Source organism: Hippoglossus stenolepis, chromosome 21 (assembly GCF_022539355.2).
Source record: "Hippoglossus stenolepis isolate QCI-W04-F060 chromosome 21, HSTE1.2, whole genome shotgun sequence".
Taxonomy (NCBI): Eukaryota; Metazoa; Chordata; class Actinopteri; order Pleuronectiformes; family Pleuronectidae; genus Hippoglossus; species Hippoglossus stenolepis.
The window spans coordinates 18,426,369-18,444,912 of NC_061503.1; the positions used below are offsets into that span (position 1 = coordinate 18,426,369).

The window sequence follows — 18,544 nt, forward strand, 5'->3', positions numbered from 1 at the left end:
TGTGTGTGTGTGTGTGTGTGTGTGTGTGTGTGTGGCAGAGACTTTGCTGTATAATATAAACATAAAGGAGGAGGTCAGACAACAAGCATGTTATTTTTGTGTGTGTGATCCATGTGCACTGTTGGTGTCGGTGAGGGGAGGGGAGGGGGGGGGAATAATCCTCCTTTGACTTTTCATTGAGAGATTATAAATCGCAAAATATGAAGTGAAGATTTCTGAGTGGGGGGGTGGGACTGTTTATTTATTAAAAGGTGGCTTCATTGTGAAATGTACTGTTGTTTTTTTACTCATGAAATTAAAGCGAACATGACAAATCTCCTCTGACGTGATCGGTTCTTTTTATAAACTGCTGCCTAACGCTATACATCAAAAAACAACTCCTCTTTAATATGTGTATAAACAACTGGACCTACGTTATATATATTTTCTTGACCCAGAGGAATCCACAATTTTATTCAAGTTAAGTTTTATTTTGGTCACTTTTTATTTACGTCATATACGCTATGACTTCTAACTTCTGAAACCTCGGCCACCATCTCTGGGGTCATGTTTGGTTTGTCCCCTCTGGGCTTCTGTAGAAACATGGCGGACTCCTTGGAAGAAGACCTGCTCCTCATGTAGATTTAAAGGGTTTATACACAACAATTCTTAGTTTCAGATTATTAGATTATACACTAATAAAAAGACAAATATGAATTATACATATTCTGTTTCCTGGACCTTTAAAATGTTTTCCTGAGTTAAGTTTTGTTTTCCTGATCTTATACAAACCTCCCGTTTTAATGTGGTTACTTACCCTCTGTCTCATTTCAGCCACGTCAAGCTTATTGTTGTTCTTCTTTCTCGTGTTTTATTGCTGCTTAACTCTTAATAAATCTGCATAAAATTCAATCACATCAAACCGGACGGCCACTTTCCCCCGGTCGGTGATCGAGGGGGAATCGAACTGCAGCAGCGACTTCACACAGTGAAACATCTGAGCTCGTTACAAACTGAAAAGTTGAGTTGAGCAACGTATTTAATGAAATGTTGACGTACGATACACTAACAGAACAGGCCTCTTACTAACCTGACAGATACAAATGCAATTCTCTTAAAATAGTTTTCTTTTCAAGTAATTTTCATTTCAAGTCTCTTTTTTTTTTCTTCAGCAAAAAAAGTATAAACACACACATATATATATATATAATATATAAACATATATATATATGCTGACTGAGGTTAATCTAAATAAATAAAATGCATTACAAAATGAATATAAATAAGAAAGTTCCTCCTACACATCTGTACTGGATTGAACTCTGGGTAACTGGACTAGAAGGTTCCCATGAGCCGGTCATGGTCCGGTTCAGAAACCAGGAGCTCGGCAGCACCGTCTCCGCTCTGCACGTCTCTCAGAGCGGATCATATATGCTGCTGCAGCATCCAGCGCAGATATGTGTCTCTTCGCTCGTGTCTCTTATTGTCCATCACCACAGAGTTATGTTTTGAGTTTTAGCAAAACCTGGATTCTCCCGGAGCTTCCAGTAAGTTCTGTTGGTCAACCACACGTCCCGTCCACAGGAGTCTTTGGCTTTCCTCCAGGAGGAAAAGAGACAAGAGAACAGGTTTTCTATGATATTCCCAACATATGTATAATTAATATACAATATATAACACATATACAATTTTGAGCAAAGCTAGAGCATGTTTGTTTTCAGATGTTTCATAAATCTAATAAGATTAAATTGTGTCTGTGAGAATATAAGATTCAGAATAGAATCGAATTCCTTTATTGTAATTGCACGAGAAAGCAGTAGAACAAATTTAGAAGTTCTCCTTTTGAAAACAGCGCAAATAACAAGTCTAGAATGTGACAGAAGAAACAAACTATAAATAAGAGACTAATAAATACTGTATATTCTATATTAATGGTGAACTTAAATTGAATATATGTCGACATATCATATTTTTATGAATTGGTAGTTTAGAGTTCTGATGTCCAAGGGAAAGAAACTGTTGAATTCCTCATATTCATATATTAACAATATACAAACTTTAATAAATACTTTATAAGGAACTATAGAGTAGATATAAGCAGATATAACAAGTGACCAGTTGATAAATATACAACTACATCATAGTACGTATAGGATTTGAACTTACTTGAAAAATCGTGGAACGTGCTCTTCCCCCTTCTTTCCGAGCTCTTTCCTCCAGGCCCTCTGGAACTCCTCGATGCCGTCTTTCTTTCTGTCCGCCTCGTCCACCTGTCCCTCCTCCAGCAGCCTACGAAAAAACACCAGGACACCGTTCAATGAATGAAAACGTGCTGCATGTCCCTTCTTCCAGACACGTCCGGCTGAGCTCACCTCTGGTCCGGGCGCAGGCGGCTGTCTGTGGGAGGCAGCAGAGGCTTCAGGTCCGGGTGGAGCTCGTTCAGCTCCATGGCGAAGCTGGAGAAGCCGTAGTAGAGCTGGTGATCCTTCGGCTGGGGATCTGTGAGGAGGGGGGGGCGACGGTTTCACTTCACTCAGCTTCAAAACAGACTTGGATATTATTTGATGTTCTGTATTTTCACGGACTCACTTGGCTTCCAGACACAGTTTGGCGTCGGCAGAGTGTCGCAGACGATGCCCTCATGCCACAGCCCTCCGAACCGGTGGATGACGCTCCCGCTCTGGTCCAGCACCGTGCCCTGCACCTCGTTCTTATTCATGTCTGAACCCCAATAACGAGACTACGACAGGAGAGAACTCCATTAGTTCAAACTTCCCCTCTCCGGCGCCTCGTTCAGGTGTTGAAGCAGCTTGTGGACGCTTCCCTCACCTTGACGAACGTTATCTTGCAAGTGCAGACGTTGCTCTTGAGGTTTTGGATGGTGACCTCGCCGTAGTGCTCCAGATAACGCTGCTGACTCAGCACGTTGTGGATGCAGGTCACGACCTTGTTCCACTCGTAGTGGTCACCGTATCTGGGCAGAACACCAACGTTTGGCAAATTTCATAAGTGTTGAGACAGTGAAATGACAAAACCAAGGTTTCTGCAGAGTCTTAAAAAGTCTATGAGTCAATAATCAGAATTTTAGGCCTTAAAAAGTAAAAAAATGTGTTAGAAATATGAGATACTGGGTCGTAAATAAGTTTAGGAAGATCTTAATTTAAGTTACCTTCATGCACACTAGTTAGTTTTTAGTTATTTAATGTTATTTAATTGATAATCTGATTACACACACACAGATTTAGACACAGCTACACAACTCAGAGACACTTCTGGAGGTGGAGACAACTACTTGTGTTATTTATGTGTAACACAAACAGCAATGGACCAATGATATAAACCCTGTGGCGACTCATCCTACACTGTCAACTGTCAAACAAATAATAATACTAATAACAATAATACATTTGAATTCATTACACCTTATGTCCCTGTACATTCGTCTCCACATCACATCATTACGTGCACGTGGTGAAATGCAGATGCCCGAGCGCCGTGCGGACAGATGGTTGAGCGCTTGTCTCGTCTGTGGCTCGTGAGGCTGAACGACGGTGATGACGGTGACATTCAGAGAAAGCGCGTCACGCCTCATTGCTCCCAACTGATTTCTAACGGAGGGATCCGTCATCATTTCACGTGACGTACGATCCTCAGTTGCACGTAATGGCCTCCGTCACGCCTCATCTAACGCGGACACGGCAATAAATCTGCAAACACAGAGCGGCGGAGATAAAGATCCACCGTTTACCTTGGAAGAGTCACGTTCACCATGCCGGTCGGCAGAATCTCCAGAGACTTCCCCCAGAATTTATTCTTCCATCGCTGGTCTGTTGAGGCATGTGAACAAATATATGTAATACATGCATGTTCAGAGGCAGACGACAGACGACAGGTGATGAAGACGACCAGCTCAGAGTATTTAAAGTCTCACCTTGCCAAAAAGAGAAGTTGTCTGAGTCTGCGTGGCAGGCGGAGATGGGGGGGTGGTGACAGACCTGGAACAAAAAGGAAAACGAGCTCATAGACAAGACAAAAAGTTATTATACCTTACTTAGGAATTTCTAAGAAGGTGTTAATTTCTATAACGTGATTAGAAACCACAACATTACAGCAATAAATCCCTTAGTGTAGCTCTGAGCGGGATGTGATAATTGCAGTTAACTCCCCGTCGTGTTTCCACAGATTTTAAAAGGTCATGTTTCTGGGTTTGGACGTGAGACAAACAGGAAGTGACTCTCTGAGGCTCTTGTTGGATACCTGCTCGCAGACGAGGCGGAAGCCGCGGTCCTCTCTGACGCACTCGAAGGTCTCTCCCAGCACCGGGTTGAAGGGTTTGTAGTGGTTCCTGAACGTCGCAGTGGAGTAACCGGAGATAGCAAAGGCCGCAATGTAAACCTGCAGGAGATAAAAGACAAACATCTATCCACTCATCCATTTCCCATCCGTCCCACTAACACAGTGCAGGTGTGGACTGGACTCACCATCCTCTGGTAGGGGTCCGGCGTGTTGTTGGCGGTGTCCAGCAGCTCGCTGTACTCCAGCTCCTCACACAGCCGCTGCAGCAGGTTCACGGGCTCATTGAGAGCAGCAGGCATGGACACCCGGGCCAGGTCTTTACCTGGGGGGGACCAGCAGATGAGCCACAGAAAGTGTAGAATGGCATGTTTATAGTTTTTATTCTTTACAGTTTGTATAAAACTATCTATTTTGTTTTCTTGCATTACTGAGAATGATCTGGCGTTTGTAGGATTTTCTATCTTTGGACTTTCGACCCTGTAACTCTGGTTTTGAAAGGCTGCTATAGAAATAAAGTTTATTGTTATTATTATTATCATCAATATAGGTCCCAGTGCCGGGTCCTTGCCTATGTTGTTGTAGAGAATGGCCATGAGGCCCACGTGGCTGTTGTCGGGACAGTGAGCAGGAAGCGTGGTTCGACCTCCGGTGCTCTTGGGAGCGACGCTGTTTGGAGTCTTGGAAATGCTGGCGCGGTACTTTCTGGTGGCCGACGCTGTAAAGAATATGAATCATTTACAACTGACAATAATGAGGTGTTGTGTTTGTATTCACGATAAGAAGAACAAGAAGAAGAGGCTAAACGTGTTGGTGCTTGTGCACGTGGACCCACCGTGTCCCTCCTCGGGCTCCGAGTTGGTCGTGCTCCCGTCACTGAGTCCTGATTCCTCCGACCCCTCAGAGGAACCACCGCAGATGATGTCATCGCTGGCGTCAAAGTACTCCGCCGCCGAATCTGCCACCGAAGGAGGTCCGTGGGAGGAACGCCTCACCGCTGCAGGCTGATGAGGAGGAAGGAGGAGAAGGAGGGATGAACAAAAGAAAAAACACATGGGGAAAAGGTGCCAGAGAATCCAGATGACGGGCAAAGATCTCACCTCGACTAACGCGTTCGACTGGCGGATGTTCGATTCCCAGACTTCTTGTACTTTCTGTCTCTCCTGGGACAGAGTCTCATGAACTGACTTCAGGGATGTGAGCACTGAAGGTGAATGAAGAGACAGAGGAAATTTAATTAACAGCTGCACACGCCTTTAACTATGGAAATATATAATCATATTTCTCTTTTCTCCATCTCTGTGCATTTCATCCTTTGCTCATCTATCTCCACCTGCTTCTCTCAAGTAGAGGATTGTGGGTAGTGTAGTTCTTCCTGACATCATAAATAAAACAGTTGATTTCATAAAGACTCGTGGATTCTACAGGAGCCGGTAAAATCTCGTAGCTCGTGGTGAGTCTACCTTGGATGGTTAAAACTTTATGGCAGATAATCAAAATCTCTAGACAGAGAGTGACTGGAGTTTTACTTCCGGGACCAGCTGCCTGTATCTGTTCCTCTGACCTCGTAGCGACGTGGCACAGATGTCCTGCTGGATTTTCTTGCCCTCGGGCGACGCGACGGTGGGAGGGGACAGCTGAGAGTAGACGTATTCTGGGATGGAGGGGGCCGATGCCCCGAGTTGAGGTGAGCTGTTCAGGTGACTGGAGGACAGCTGGGACGTGAGCGGATCAGGACGGACTCATTAGTTCATCAAAAACAGGTCATACGGTCGCATATTGTGTCTCAGTTCGGCGGCTGCATCCTTCAGAGGACGTGGTCTACGTGGCCCCAGAAGGAGGTGGTCTACGTGGGCTGGGTAGATCACCAAGGCCAATCTCAAATGAGTCGGGTCTGGTCTACAGAGGATTTTTCATGGTCACCCTAACTTGTCCCGGCATTATACTCAATTGAGTATGAATCCTGGGATAGTTTAGGCCGAGAAGGATCAATCTAGTGGATCCTTCGTTTCTCGGGAATGTAAGGACGCATTTGAAGGAGCCTTCAAAGGTAACAGCCCCCGAACTGAGACACAGCTGCAGTCCAGCTGTTACACAAAGTAAATGACGAACAGTGAATATTTGTTATGAATCACTCACTGATTTGGAAATCCCTCGAATAGGCTTTGGATCAGAGAGAGACCCCAAAATGTTAGATTTCAATTTTTAGACTCAGATGCAAGATTTCAGTCAAAAACCATTTAGTATTTCAAAATCAATGTAAAACATTATGTACAAACCAAAGTAGAACAAAGTAGGTTACAGACCCGTCTTACCATTCCCAGGACCTCCACTCTGGACAGCGTGCGCGAGTGGCCCCATATCTTCCCCGACTTTGGCTTCTTCGGCTTCTCCAGAGAAAGATTCTGTGAGAAAGTATGAAAGGACATCAGTGTGTCTTCATGTGAACGGGTTACGTGAGCAGTACCGAGCTCCTCCAGCCGTCTACCTGTGTGCTGATGATTCGCTGCAGTTCTCCGTTGCTGAAAGCCTGGCCGGCCTCCAGCGCCTGCAGCCTCAGGATTAGGCGGTTTAGCTCCGACAGGTCCAAGTGGCATCGGTTGAGCTCTGCAGGAAGACGTGAGAGGTGTAATCTTTCATTAGGTCGCAGTGAGCAGCGGGTCACATGAGGCCCCTGAGGTCTGCATCACATTTTGTGAAGAAATTAATTACAGGTTGTTTGACATTGGCCTTGGTGGAGGTCTGCGTTCTCTGAGAGTCCTTCTGGCTTTAAAACTAACCCACAAATATTCAAGTTCAATCAGATGTGATAAAGAAAAACTGCTAATCATCACATCTATGAAGTTTTAATCAGTGAATACTTTGAATTTTTGCCTGAAATATGAGTAAAACGATGATTTTTTTCATCAAGATCCACAAAAATATCATATCTTGTAATGGTAAAGAAAGTGAAATAGAAATAATCCTGGATCCGCCCCCATGTGATCCAGATCCACACCAAAGTTTAATAGCTACTTTCTTGACCCATACTTCATCCTTACACCAAGTTTTGTGGTAATCCATCCGGTGGTAATCCTGCTTTATAACAAACAGATGAAACCACCACCTCCTGTTGGACATGTACCTTGAACGCAGGTGTCCGGGTCTCGACTCTGCTGCAGCCAGGCAGAGACCTTGCTGTTGACGGCGGTGTTTGGTGACGGCAGAGCTCCGGACGCTGCAGCTGAATGAACCACCTGTGAACCCAGAGGACAGAGGACACAGGAGTTCATCTCACTCTGACTCCAGAGACACCGGTAAAACTCTGCCGTGCACAGGAGAGACTCTATTCACCACGTCTCCGTTTCTCTGAGCTCCTCCGGCGCTGAGGCACAGCGTGTGGATGAAGCCGCTGTGACCATGAGCCGCCTCCTTCTTCTTGAACAGGCGATGGGCCTGGAGCTTGGTCACCCAGATGTAGAAGAGTTCATGGCTCTTTGCCTTGGGGAGGAAAGAGAAGTCATGAATCAGCTTTTCAATCTGGAGCCACATGTCGTATTTGACAAGTGCGCTTACCTTCATGTGATAGAGGATGTCTCCTGCATCCAGGTCAATACGGTTCGATTTCTTATTTATGGACATTACAGCCAGGCTCACGTCCAGAGAGCCCTGGACCCGCCCCCTGGAGACCTGATGAGGAGAACAGGTTCGTTTAAACGTTTTCAAATCTATTCTGTAAAATATCATGTCGTAAAAACTTCATGTTCACTTACATCTTGTTGATTTTTGGAGTAGCGCAGGATCCCGGCTTCCAAGACAAAGTATCGCTGGGGAAGAAATCATCGTTCAAAATCAAATGTCTTTATCGGAAAGGTCAACGTCTTCATGCAGGACGACGGAGGATGTCTCACCTTGTGCCAACCTTTCAGTGGCCACTTCCTCCTCTTGAGCAGATACCCTTCACAGATCCCCGGGGTCGACACTTCCTGAGGGTTCTCGCTTCCTGTGTGAGTTTCTCCATGAAGGTCGTCAATCACCTCCCAGTCTTTGATTATCTGAGGACGGGAGAAACACACGAGGTTATTTGACTTCTTCAGGACAGGACAGATGTGTGGGAGGAAGACGTGATTCTCTGATGAGAAGGATTGAAACTCAAAACTATCTTCTCATTTAACTGATTCATTGTTTAGTCTATTAAACGTTAGAATAAGAGAATATCGAAAAGTGCAAAGAGGAGGTTCTGTTTTCACCCGTGTCTCTTTATTATGTTTTGTATAAAATAATCCCAGAATCCTTTGGTTCCAGCTTCACAAATATGACATTTTCCTGATATTTCAAAGACTAAATGATGGATCAAGAAAACAATTGACAGATTAATGAATCAGGTGAATAATTGCCAGTTGCAGTTCGTAGTTCTCTGGGTCTGATTTAAATTAATTTACCGACTTTCACGTACAAAACCCAAAACATCTGGTTCACTAATCTCAGAGGTTTGAAGTGAAAACAACCACAGATTCATCAGGAGAACACACAACTTGTTTTTTGTGTGTTTTGATGTTTTGGGAAAACAGAATAAAAGCCCAACAGCAACATGGCCGACCTGTCTCACCTGTCTGGAGTGACGGGACGACACAGTGCTGCTGCTCCGCGAGTGGGACGGTTTCCACGTGGGCGACGTCTTCTCCAGGCCGCTCGCCAGCGACTGGCTGCGGTTCAGCGAGGAGCCGTAAGAATCCATCTCAGGTCTCAGACCTCTGACCCCGACTGGTTGTTGAGATTGATCTGCTGCGAACCACCGAGAGACCCCTGTGACGTCAGCAGGAGTCGGTCAACTGGTTTAAACCGGAGGAGAATAAAACTGGAACTATCCTGATAATTATTTCATCGATTTATTATCATAAAAGAGTGTCTCTAAATAATCTGATATTTTCAAGATAAGACAAACATGAACCTCTTAAAAGAATCTAACACAACAACCCTGCAACATATTCTGTCAATGTGAAGCTGGTTATATTATTTACTGCAATATACTGGTGTTATTTTGTTTCTGTATGAGACCATTTCTGCCAATACAATGAAAAAAATAATAATTATAAATAATATAATGACTTAATTATCTCTAAATTAATGTCACTGTCGTATTTTTCAGAAAAGAAGAAATTACTTTAATGACTTTTTTAATCATATTGGCAGAAATTGGCTTCCATACACTTCTCTCCTGGAGAAACAGATTTATTGAAATGGAAATAACAATAATTTTCATGCTATTTGATTAATTAGATTAACACACAGCTCTTTGTTTGACCAGTTCTATCATTAGATGAACAAATATTCAGAATATAAGAAATTACTGTTCTATCGCACCTTTCAAAACTAATATGATAATAAAATAATGGAAACGGTCAAACAGAGAAATGTAAACAAGTTCAAGTCATAGGAAACAAAGCTGGACTTCACCACCGAGGACTCGTGTGTTTTGCACATGACGGTGTAACGACTCTGTGACACCGTGGCCAAGCACCGGATTAGCAATCGCTGCCTAATTGGTTTTTCCGGGGACGTTTTTAGCAGCTTGTCACTCGGACGCGGAGCAGGAAGATCCTGAGGCTTGACAAGGAAACAGAAGATGCTGACGACAGTTCCACAAATGTAAATGTGTCTGTTGGTTTAGTGGCGTCGACGTACTTTGACATGAATCGTTTAGATAAAACTCGACATTATAATAAGAAGAAGCAGTGAATGCTTTATTTACTCGTACAGCACTTTGCATAAATACCTTTACAACATGCTTCAGAGAAATATTAAAATATAGAATATATACATTGACGTGCTTCGATGTCAAAAGAGATTTTTGCATTTAAATCTAAAAAGTAAAAATCTGAGGCCACAGTTATTATCAATCAAACTAATGGATCAATCACTTTCAGCTCATATTGAAAAATGCTCTTTATAATTAAAAACATTATATAAGCGTATGATCTTAAATTTTCTAGCATATGAAGCTGTCAAAGAAGATTTTCACTATATAATTATTATTGTGCATGTTCAAAGAATCCATGGTAACAATTTTATTATCAAATTAATCTTTGATGAAGTTTTAATGATTATTTTTCTCATTTTAGGCAAATTAATTAGTTTCAGCATATCGATCTACCAAGTGAATCATTACACCTCTAAAAGAAATCCTGTTTTTTCTTACAAATAAAAAATTGATGATGGCACGAAGCCGAAAATGTGCTTGTGAGACAGTGACTAGATTGTATATATTGTTTTAGGTGTGTGTTACTTTATTCACAGAGAACTAATCCCTCCATTCAGCGTGTTTCCTTCTGTGAACTGTATTAAATCACAGCGGCCACTGAGACGATCTAAACGTTAGAACAAGGAGCAGGACGCACGCTGATCGGTACGTTCCGTCCAAACTGAGACGAGTCTAAATGTGGGCAGGAGCCGCCTGACTTGTTATGTAAAGCTCAGAGCAAAGGATGAGAGTGAATGACCTCGGTGATGGGAGCATGTGGTGGAAACAGGATGAAGGGATTTGCAGGTTTCTGAGCTCGCTTACTCTTTGGACGAGCACAAATAATATTCTGTGAGAACATTTGGTTTTGTTCACACACAGGGCGGAAAGAAAAGGATTTTAGATTCCAAGCTTTTGCAGAAACACCAGATCCATGTGTGGTTTTACTCGTTTTCCCAAGTTTTCTTCTCGTGAATGTGTTATTTGTACAGTTCACACTAAAGATGCACTTTCAGTAAATGTTGTGCAGCTACTTTTAAAATGCAATCAGGAACTAAAGGGCTGTTTCAAAGAAAGCAGAAATGACTCATTGTTCAGATTGTGTGAGGGGAGATAATATGCACACTGATAAAAACATGAAAACATGAGCTGATGACACGGAAACAGATGCAAACACGTCAGGAAGTGGGATGTGGATAAAATACTGAGGTTGTGAGGATTGTCACTTGTTTCTGGGGACCTGTGAAAGTCTGGGGGCAGAACAAACTTTTGAAATAGACGTGGTGATGATTCTCTCTTCAATGTGTGACTCTGTGTGTTTGGAATCCCAAACCAGAAGTCTGGGAATATAAATAAGTGTATCACGGTCACACAACAGGTTTAAATGTGTGTGACTGTACAGACACACACTGCCGGCTGCACTGGTTTGGACTGTGTAGGAGGCAGCTGCTATTACTTGTGTTTCTTTTTTATCCTTTTGTTGTGTCAGTTAAATGTTTGATTCTATTGTCTCTGATGATTTTGATTTTAAATGACATTATATTTATTTGCCTCTTGTCTTTGGTGTTTTTGTTTTCTTGTTTTCATTTGTGAAGTTATTTGTCAGGGCTGTTCTGAAAGGTGCTGTAGGAATAAAGTAATTAGCAGATTGCTGGTGTGTTTTAGTGATAATGCTCCTTTCTGACTGGAGCCTGTCTGACGTCCCTGGTGCTGCAGGACCTCTGAACTATTCAGGGCTGCACCGGCTCTAATCTAAAGCCCATTAAGAAGTCACTGCACCTGCACAGAGGACACACTCACCCAAACGGCTTTTTGAAGGTTTTAACCTGAAAAACACGTCGCCACGGTTCATTCAGAACAGAATTACTGTAGTTTATAAACCGGAATCTGTGTAAAAATCGACTGTGTGTTAAATTCTGGGGCTTTTATCTAATATTCTCCAGCAGGATTAAATCCAAACTTTCACATTTTTGAGTATAAATCATGTGTAAAATCACGAGAAGACAAATCTCACCTGGAACCTTCCCCCGACTCTCATCATCTGCTCCTGCGCGTCTGGTAAATCCAACAAAAGTCTCATCTGGCGTCTGTCGATCTGCAGAAAATCACCATGACGACGCGCAGAAGGTTTTCCCATCGAGAAGCGTCAAAACCAGCAGCAACAGGGAGTCATTCTACATGTTTGATCCACAGATAATCACTTATATTCTGGACATAATCTGAGTGGCGGCCGTGTCCAGCCTCTGCTGGTGGTGGTGGTGGGGGGGGGGCCTCAAGGAGAGCTGTGCGTCGCCGGGTGCGCGCGTCGTGCGCAATATGTCCTGGGCATTATCCGCATTAGCTGGAATTACACAGTGTCTAGCAGGGATGTAGCTGCAGGGAGGTAAGTCCTCCACTCACTCTGCTGCTCACTCAGCTTGAAGCAGAGAGGAGAGTTTACACAGGGGCAGCGAGGAAGGAACGACTCAGCAAATCTGGTAGTTTCAGGTGCAGGTGGAGGTTTATATATGATTAAACTAGAGATTCTATAATACAGAATTATTGCTTTAAGTCTTTTCTTCTTAATTTCCCATCATCCTTCAATGTAAAGCGTCTATTAAAGCTCAGAAATAGTCACATGAGATAGAAACAAGAGGAAGGTAGACAGACATGAAAGTCACAGAAACACATTTAATCAGGACCTGGTTGGAGAAGAACTCGACAGCGATGACATGTTTAAAAAGTCTGATCTTGAGAAACATGTCATCAGTGTTTCTACCGTTTCTCTGGACCACAGCGACCGTCTTACATTTCTAAAACAAACTCTACTAACCCCTCTTCAAGGTATTTGTTTCCATGGTTCTTCCTTCTCTGCGTCTTTATCTGATAAACATCCAAATCAAAGAATCTTCAGACTTTTATTTTGATGGGTAAATACAGGTTATGAGCATTTTTTTACTTTGGTTTCTGAACCATAATGAGATTTGAACAGTTTTATAATTCACTCGTTCTGCAGACACGTGTGAAGTTGTTGAAAACTCCAGAGTAAAGTCCGCCCCGCTCAGAAAAGCAGGACATAATAGACTAACTGACCCAGATTAACATGTAATCTGCAGATTAACCATCAGGATCCGTGACCACTGGTGTGTATTTCGGCTGGAGTGGTTTTCATGATGCCACTTGATGCTAATGCTAGCTGACACTGTTTTGTTATATTCTATGAGCAAATCAAAAATGCTGATGATAATATTCTTTGCAGCAAACCTGTAGAAGCCGATGTGAGAACGAGACGAGTCTTAAATCCAAAACAGTTTAGAGTCGGAGCAATAAATTGAGTTGACATCGTTTATTCATGTGTGACAATATATTAAATAAAGTAAGAGCTTGGGCAACTGGGATATTTTTTGCAGCATTGTCCATCCAAGACTTTCATGAAGAGGTTGAGATGCACAGAAACCAGTCCAGTCTGCAGAATCCTTCATCCACAAGTGTGAATTACCAGTGCTGCCATGGGCGGATACACACTCAGACATTTTGTTTGATTCAGTGAAAATCTGCCTGGAAGTTTTGTTGCCGAAGTCAAATAAATGTGAAGTGTGCATCCAGCTCTTCGCTCCCTTGTGGTTCCAAGCGTCTGCAAAGGAAAACAGTCTCGATAGATTCCTCTGAATCTACGCGGCTTCCTCTGCCGCGCTGCTGTCCGGGCTCTGCTGCCTGACGTGCTGCTGCAGCAGGGCCGACAGGTGCGCCGGGTGGCGCTGCAGCAGGGAGGCAGTGTGGGAGGTCAGCATCGTCAGCCCGCTCACCAGCTGACCCTGGACCACAGCCACCGACGGCAGTTTGGAGTAGCTCACAATCCCGTCGACACTCAGCAGCGTGTTGTCTATGCAGGCTCCTGTTGAGACGGACGATTAGAAATTATTATAAATAAAATAAAGCTCCTCCACACAAGCAGACACAGAAGACCAACGTACCCAGCAGGGTCATCTGAGGACTGGACTTCAGAGCCTTCAGCATCTCCTTCACCTTCGGCTCTTTACTAATAAACAGCACCGTCGGACCAATGAACAGAGGAGCCATGTTGCTGTGGACAGTGTCCATCAGGAACGACCGCGTCACCTGGAAACAAACAGGAATACAGATGAGAGTAACCTCTGATGATGTGGACGGTGAAATCAGGTTCAAAACTAAAATCACAGGGGTTCAAAGGAGAAGCTGCAGATATGATGAGTTGTGCCTAGAATTTATCTGCAGACAGAATAAGTGAGAATCAGGATCATCAACTAAATGTCAAAATATCAACGTAAGCATCAGATTAAATGTTACTGTAGTTTAATGGTGGAGGTTTTGTGATCCTTACTCTGTAAAGTCAAGTGGATCCGTTCATTTGTGAGAAATGATACACGTCACTACGGTTTAAAACTAATTTAAATGTAGATCTCAATTAAACGACTTTCCTCAACTCTCTGCCCCCTAATTTGCTATCTCCTGTCTAAATAAGGCAATACAAAAAGATCAAGACCAAGCTACAAAGGTGAAGAACTCTTACAGATTTAATATATATGATTTAATCTCTACCTGGTTTGGGAAGAACTTGACGATGATGCCATGTTTGAAAAGTCTGTTCTTGAGCAGCATCATGTCTTCGGCGCTGCTGGCGCTGTTCTGCACCACGGCCACCATCTTACAGTCCTGGAACACCTTCTTCAGATCCGTCTTCAGGAGTAACGTCAGGGCGTTATCCTGACGAAGGAGAACATCACAACAGTTTGTATCTCACTGTCCAGAAACACTTTCCTGCTCGGATATGACGCAGGAACTGCACTTGCTCCCTGTCACATTCAGAGTAGATTTCAAAACGTTATTGCTAGTTTTTAAAACACTCTCAGCTGCATTGGTCCCTTTTATATCACTGAGCTTCTAATCCCGTGTAAACCTGCTCAGATCTCAGATCCACTTCTGCTCTGAGAAGCTCCACCACTATGGAATAAACTTCCACTGGGAGTTTATAACATGGCTTCGACCCAGATGTCTTATGTCTTTGTGTCATGTTTCTGTTTCTGTGTTTATAAGCTTGTTTTTGAAAAGTGACACACAACTTCAGTTCTCTTGTGATCATGGCAGCCTGTTACCTCCTGGACGCGCTTGGTGGCGGACGGGTATGCGCCCGGAGGAATGGCCCTCACTGGAGGCATGTACTTGGTCACGGCCATGAGCTTCTGCCGGATGATGTGAAACGGTTTCCGGTGTCGAGTCACGGCCTTGGAGCCGTGTCGGACGCTCTGGGTGAGCGGGAGCCATCCTGGAAGAAACAGAGACCCGGATAAACACCTGCACAGCTCACACCTCCGTTAGCCGCCGATGCTAACAGCGGCTAACTCTCCTGGAAAACAGTTGTAACCGCAGCACAGATGATATTTAACACTTCAGGACAAAACATTGATCCACTCCGAGTAAAACAGCAAAGTTATAAAGTTATAAATCTCCCTGTATTACCTTGTTTCTGTAGAAACTTTGAACACAAGGTCGCCGCCATCTTTAACCGGAAATGTGATTCAGGAAATGACGTCGCAACAAATGCTGCGTTCATGGTCACTTCGGCAAATAGGAACTCTTCGTGGCTGACATTTCCTGATTTCCCCTCTCTGTAGCTCATAATAACAGATAGGACATTGAACGCAGCACCGACGTGTTGTTCTAGTCGTCACTTTTGTGTTTAACACATAATATAAATGTATTACACATTTGAACTCTTATGATTATTCATTAACTTTTATAAAAACTCGTCCGAACCAGTTTGATTATTCAACCATTTTTATTACCGGTTACAAAACTCGCTTTACGTAAGCAAGCGTGCGGGGCCACGTCAGGTGACGTGCGTCGGACAGAATGAGGCGCGTTCACAGTCCGACTCTATTCAGCTGGATCGGTTTATTCTGCAGGAACCGGCCGTCTCCTGTGCGCGTGGCCGCGGATCCACGAGCAGCTTGTGCACCGAGACTCTGCAGCAAAACGTCCACGGACACGAGCATCATGGACCTGAGTGACATGCGGAAGAAATACAAGGGAGACGAGGAGGTGTGTGTGTGTGTGTGTGTGTGTGTGTGTGTGTGTGTGTGTGTGTGTGTGTGTGTGTGTGTGTGTGTGTGTGTGTGCGTGCGTGCGTGCGTGTGTGTGTGTGTACTATAACCCACTGATCAGTCTTCCAAGTTATGATCGATTATGTTATGAACTGTCATAACTAACATGTAAAGGTTCAGTGTGTAGAGTTTAGTGACATCTAGTGGTGAAGTGTCATGTTGCAGCTGACCCCCCCTCTTCTCTTTGATCTCAGTGCTTTGAAGAGAATCAGCTTGTGTCTCTGGACCCGATCAAGCAGTTTGGAAACTGGTTCGATGAAGCCACCAACTGCCCTGAGATCGGAGAGGCCAACGCCATGTGCATCGCCACGGCAACCAAGTAAGACGCCGCCGCCGCCTGAACTGCCGACTGCTGTTTGCTCTGATTGTATCTCACAGTCTGTCTATGTGGTCTCTGCCTGATCAGGGACGGACGCCCGTCTGCTCGCATGGTCCTCCTGAAGGGCTTCAGCAACGACGGGTTCCGCTTCTTCACGAACTACGAGAGCAGGAAGGGTTCGGAGCTGGTGAGAAGAAGCTGATGTCGTTAGTTTGATGACCGACGGAGGTCAAAGGATGAAAACCTGTGATGTCACCTCCAGCTGAACACATTGTTTTTGTAGAATTTGGTGTTTTGACCTTTTTAATGTCAGCTGATCTGTTCTCTGTCCACAGGAGAGTAATCCGTGTGCCTGCCTGGTTTTCTACTGGGAACCTCTGAACAGACAGGTACAGCAACTATCTCAGTTTCTGTCTTATTGAAGATATTAGAGTGTTATCCCCCCACAGTGAATGTCTCATTATTAAGTTTATCTCCAAATCGCTCATCTTCCATACTTCATGATCTCCTTCCTCAGATCCGTATCGAGGGCACGGTGGAGCGGATCCCGTCCCAGAGCTCCTGCGAGTACTTCCACTCCCGACCGAAGAGCAGCCAGATCGGGGCGGTTGTGAGCCGACAGAGCACGGCTGTTCCCGACAGAGACGTAAGAACCGAGGCCACGTTACGTCAGGTCGATGATTCGTGAACGTCTCAGGCTCAGTTCTCACTGTGTACTTGTACTTTCTGTTAGTATCTGAGGCAGAAAAACGCAGAACTGGAGGAGAAGTACAAGGACACAGAGGTGCCGATGCCTGATTACTGGTGAGCGTCTGTTCTCTGCATGAAATCAAACTACAACATATCAACATGATCAGAAAGGTGAAGAGGCTTTGGTGTCAGAACAGCCAGGCTAGTAGTTTCCCCCTGTTTCCAGTCTTTATGCTAAGCTAAGCAACAAGAAAGCAAATAAGCATATTCACCAAAATGTCTTGTCCCTGATCTTCTGTCCCTGCTGTGTCCTACAGGGGCGGTTACATCGTCAAACCTCACTCCATGGAGTTCTGGCAGGGTCAGACCAACAGACTGCACGACCGCATCGTCTTCACCAAGCCGACGGACGGCGAGTCGGAGCCGGGCGAGTTCCAACGCGCTGCGGCGGGAGACTGGGTGTATCAGCGGCTGTCTCCATGAGAAGCTCCTCCACAGACAGAAACTCCATCTTTAACGTCTTTACCTCTGCTCATAGAAACAGGAGCTACTGCTGGAAACTACTTCAGTAGGTGCTGCTGTGTTTAGGATTCATCAACGAGCCAAACGTCGCTGTGTCTTTAGAAAACTTAAACAACTTTTACGTGAAGGGAAAATGACAGAAAGTGACACAGGAGGTCAAAGTCCACGTGTTAAATAATGATCCACTGTGATGTTGTTCTTCATCGTGTCGCCGTCGACCTTTAGGACCAGGAAACTGTCTTTGTTTTTCTAGAAGCTCAATCTTCAGCTCTGACTCTCACGTCTCCATCAAACACGTGACTTCATTTAGTTTAAATGTGGAAACACTTCAGAGGTTTGCAAATTGCTTAATAATCCCCCCAAAGGAAGTTTAGCAGAAGAACAGTTTGTTATTTAGTTTGAATTAAAGGCAGAGCTGTTGTGTTGCAGTAGATTACAGTGGTGTACCTAATAAAGTGGCCACTGGGTGTCCTCATTCATGTTCTGGCATGTTCAGCTGAGCACAGGCTTCACTCTGAGGACATGATATTAAGAATTAACTGGAGGTGTCTACGTTTGACTGTAGTTTGAACCAAGTGTTGCTTCAATTTCTAAGAATTTTAATATAATTTCTTGGAAATTAAAGGAGAATGTGAGTTAAATTTCCAAATAATTCAGAAAAATAAGACCGATTGTAAAAGCTTATGATGATTGATCCAACTGCCTTTAATAATGAGGTTAAGAGCTGATGTCATGTGCCAATCACTGTGTGTATTATTTACCTGAGAGTAATTTCTTTAACTGTGAAATATTGCCATTAATAAAGTTTAATTTGTAACTCCGGACCAAGTGCACTTTGTAGCCAGCAGATGTCGCCATTACAACACGTGCGAACATCACAGTTTCTCAAAAAGAAGAGAAATT

The 18,544-nt window shown here is 44.0% G+C and overlaps 3 protein-coding genes across 10 annotated transcripts; 1 reads left to right on the forward strand and 2 right to left on the reverse strand.

Annotated features, from left to right (window-relative positions):
• Window positions 1-1,000: 1,000 nt before the first annotated feature.
• osbpl7 (oxysterol binding protein-like 7) lies at window positions 1,001-12,278 on the reverse strand. Of its 8 annotated transcripts, XM_035146220.2 has the most exons (23): window positions 12,006-12,277; window positions 8,861-9,057; window positions 8,163-8,306; window positions 8,025-8,078; window positions 7,828-7,941; window positions 7,606-7,752; window positions 7,397-7,508; window positions 6,761-6,879; window positions 6,579-6,677; window positions 6,412-6,435; window positions 5,837-5,987; window positions 5,373-5,476; window positions 5,108-5,276; window positions 4,844-4,990; window positions 4,461-4,597; window positions 4,237-4,374; window positions 3,911-3,974; window positions 3,728-3,806; window positions 2,809-2,953; window positions 2,569-2,719; window positions 2,352-2,478; window positions 2,146-2,268; window positions 1,001-1,578 (listed from the first exon to the last, which is right to left on the reverse strand). In XM_035146220.2, exons 2-23 carry the CDS (start codon window positions 8,987-8,989, stop codon window positions 1,470-1,472), a joined length of 2,586 nt encoding a protein of 861 aa, XP_035002111.2. In that variant the 5' UTR covers window positions 8,990-9,057; window positions 12,006-12,277; the 3' UTR covers window positions 1,001-1,469. The 8 variants fall into 8 exon arrangements, with proteins under 8 accessions (XP_035002111.2, XP_047194342.1, XP_047194343.1 ...); XM_047338386.1 differs by having other exon boundaries at window positions 5,108-5,476; window positions 8,861-9,036; window positions 12,006-12,278; XM_047338387.1 differs by having other exon boundaries at window positions 5,108-5,476; window positions 6,588-6,677; window positions 12,006-12,278.
• Window positions 12,279-13,301: 1,023 nt separating this feature from the next.
• mrpl10 (mitochondrial ribosomal protein L10) lies at window positions 13,302-15,609 on the reverse strand. The gene is made up of 5 exons (XM_035146225.1): window positions 15,467-15,609; window positions 15,103-15,272; window positions 14,549-14,713; window positions 13,945-14,089; window positions 13,302-13,865 (listed from the first exon to the last, which is right to left on the reverse strand). Exons 1-5 carry the CDS (start codon window positions 15,558-15,560, stop codon window positions 13,642-13,644), a joined length of 798 nt encoding a protein of 265 aa, XP_035002116.1. The 5' UTR covers window positions 15,561-15,609; the 3' UTR covers window positions 13,302-13,641.
• A 74-nt stretch (window positions 15,610-15,683) lies between these two features.
• Window positions 15,684-18,458, forward strand: pnpo (pyridoxamine 5'-phosphate oxidase). Its single transcript, XM_035146226.2, has 7 exons — window positions 15,684-16,048; window positions 16,305-16,429; window positions 16,517-16,616; window positions 16,765-16,818; window positions 16,947-17,075; window positions 17,163-17,233; window positions 17,437-18,458. The coding sequence occupies exons 1-7, from the start codon at window positions 15,860-15,862 to the stop codon at window positions 17,600-17,602; spliced, it is 834 nt and encodes a 277-aa protein (XP_035002117.1). The 5' UTR covers window positions 15,684-15,859; the 3' UTR covers window positions 17,603-18,458.
• Window positions 18,459-18,544: the final 86 nt, after the last annotated feature.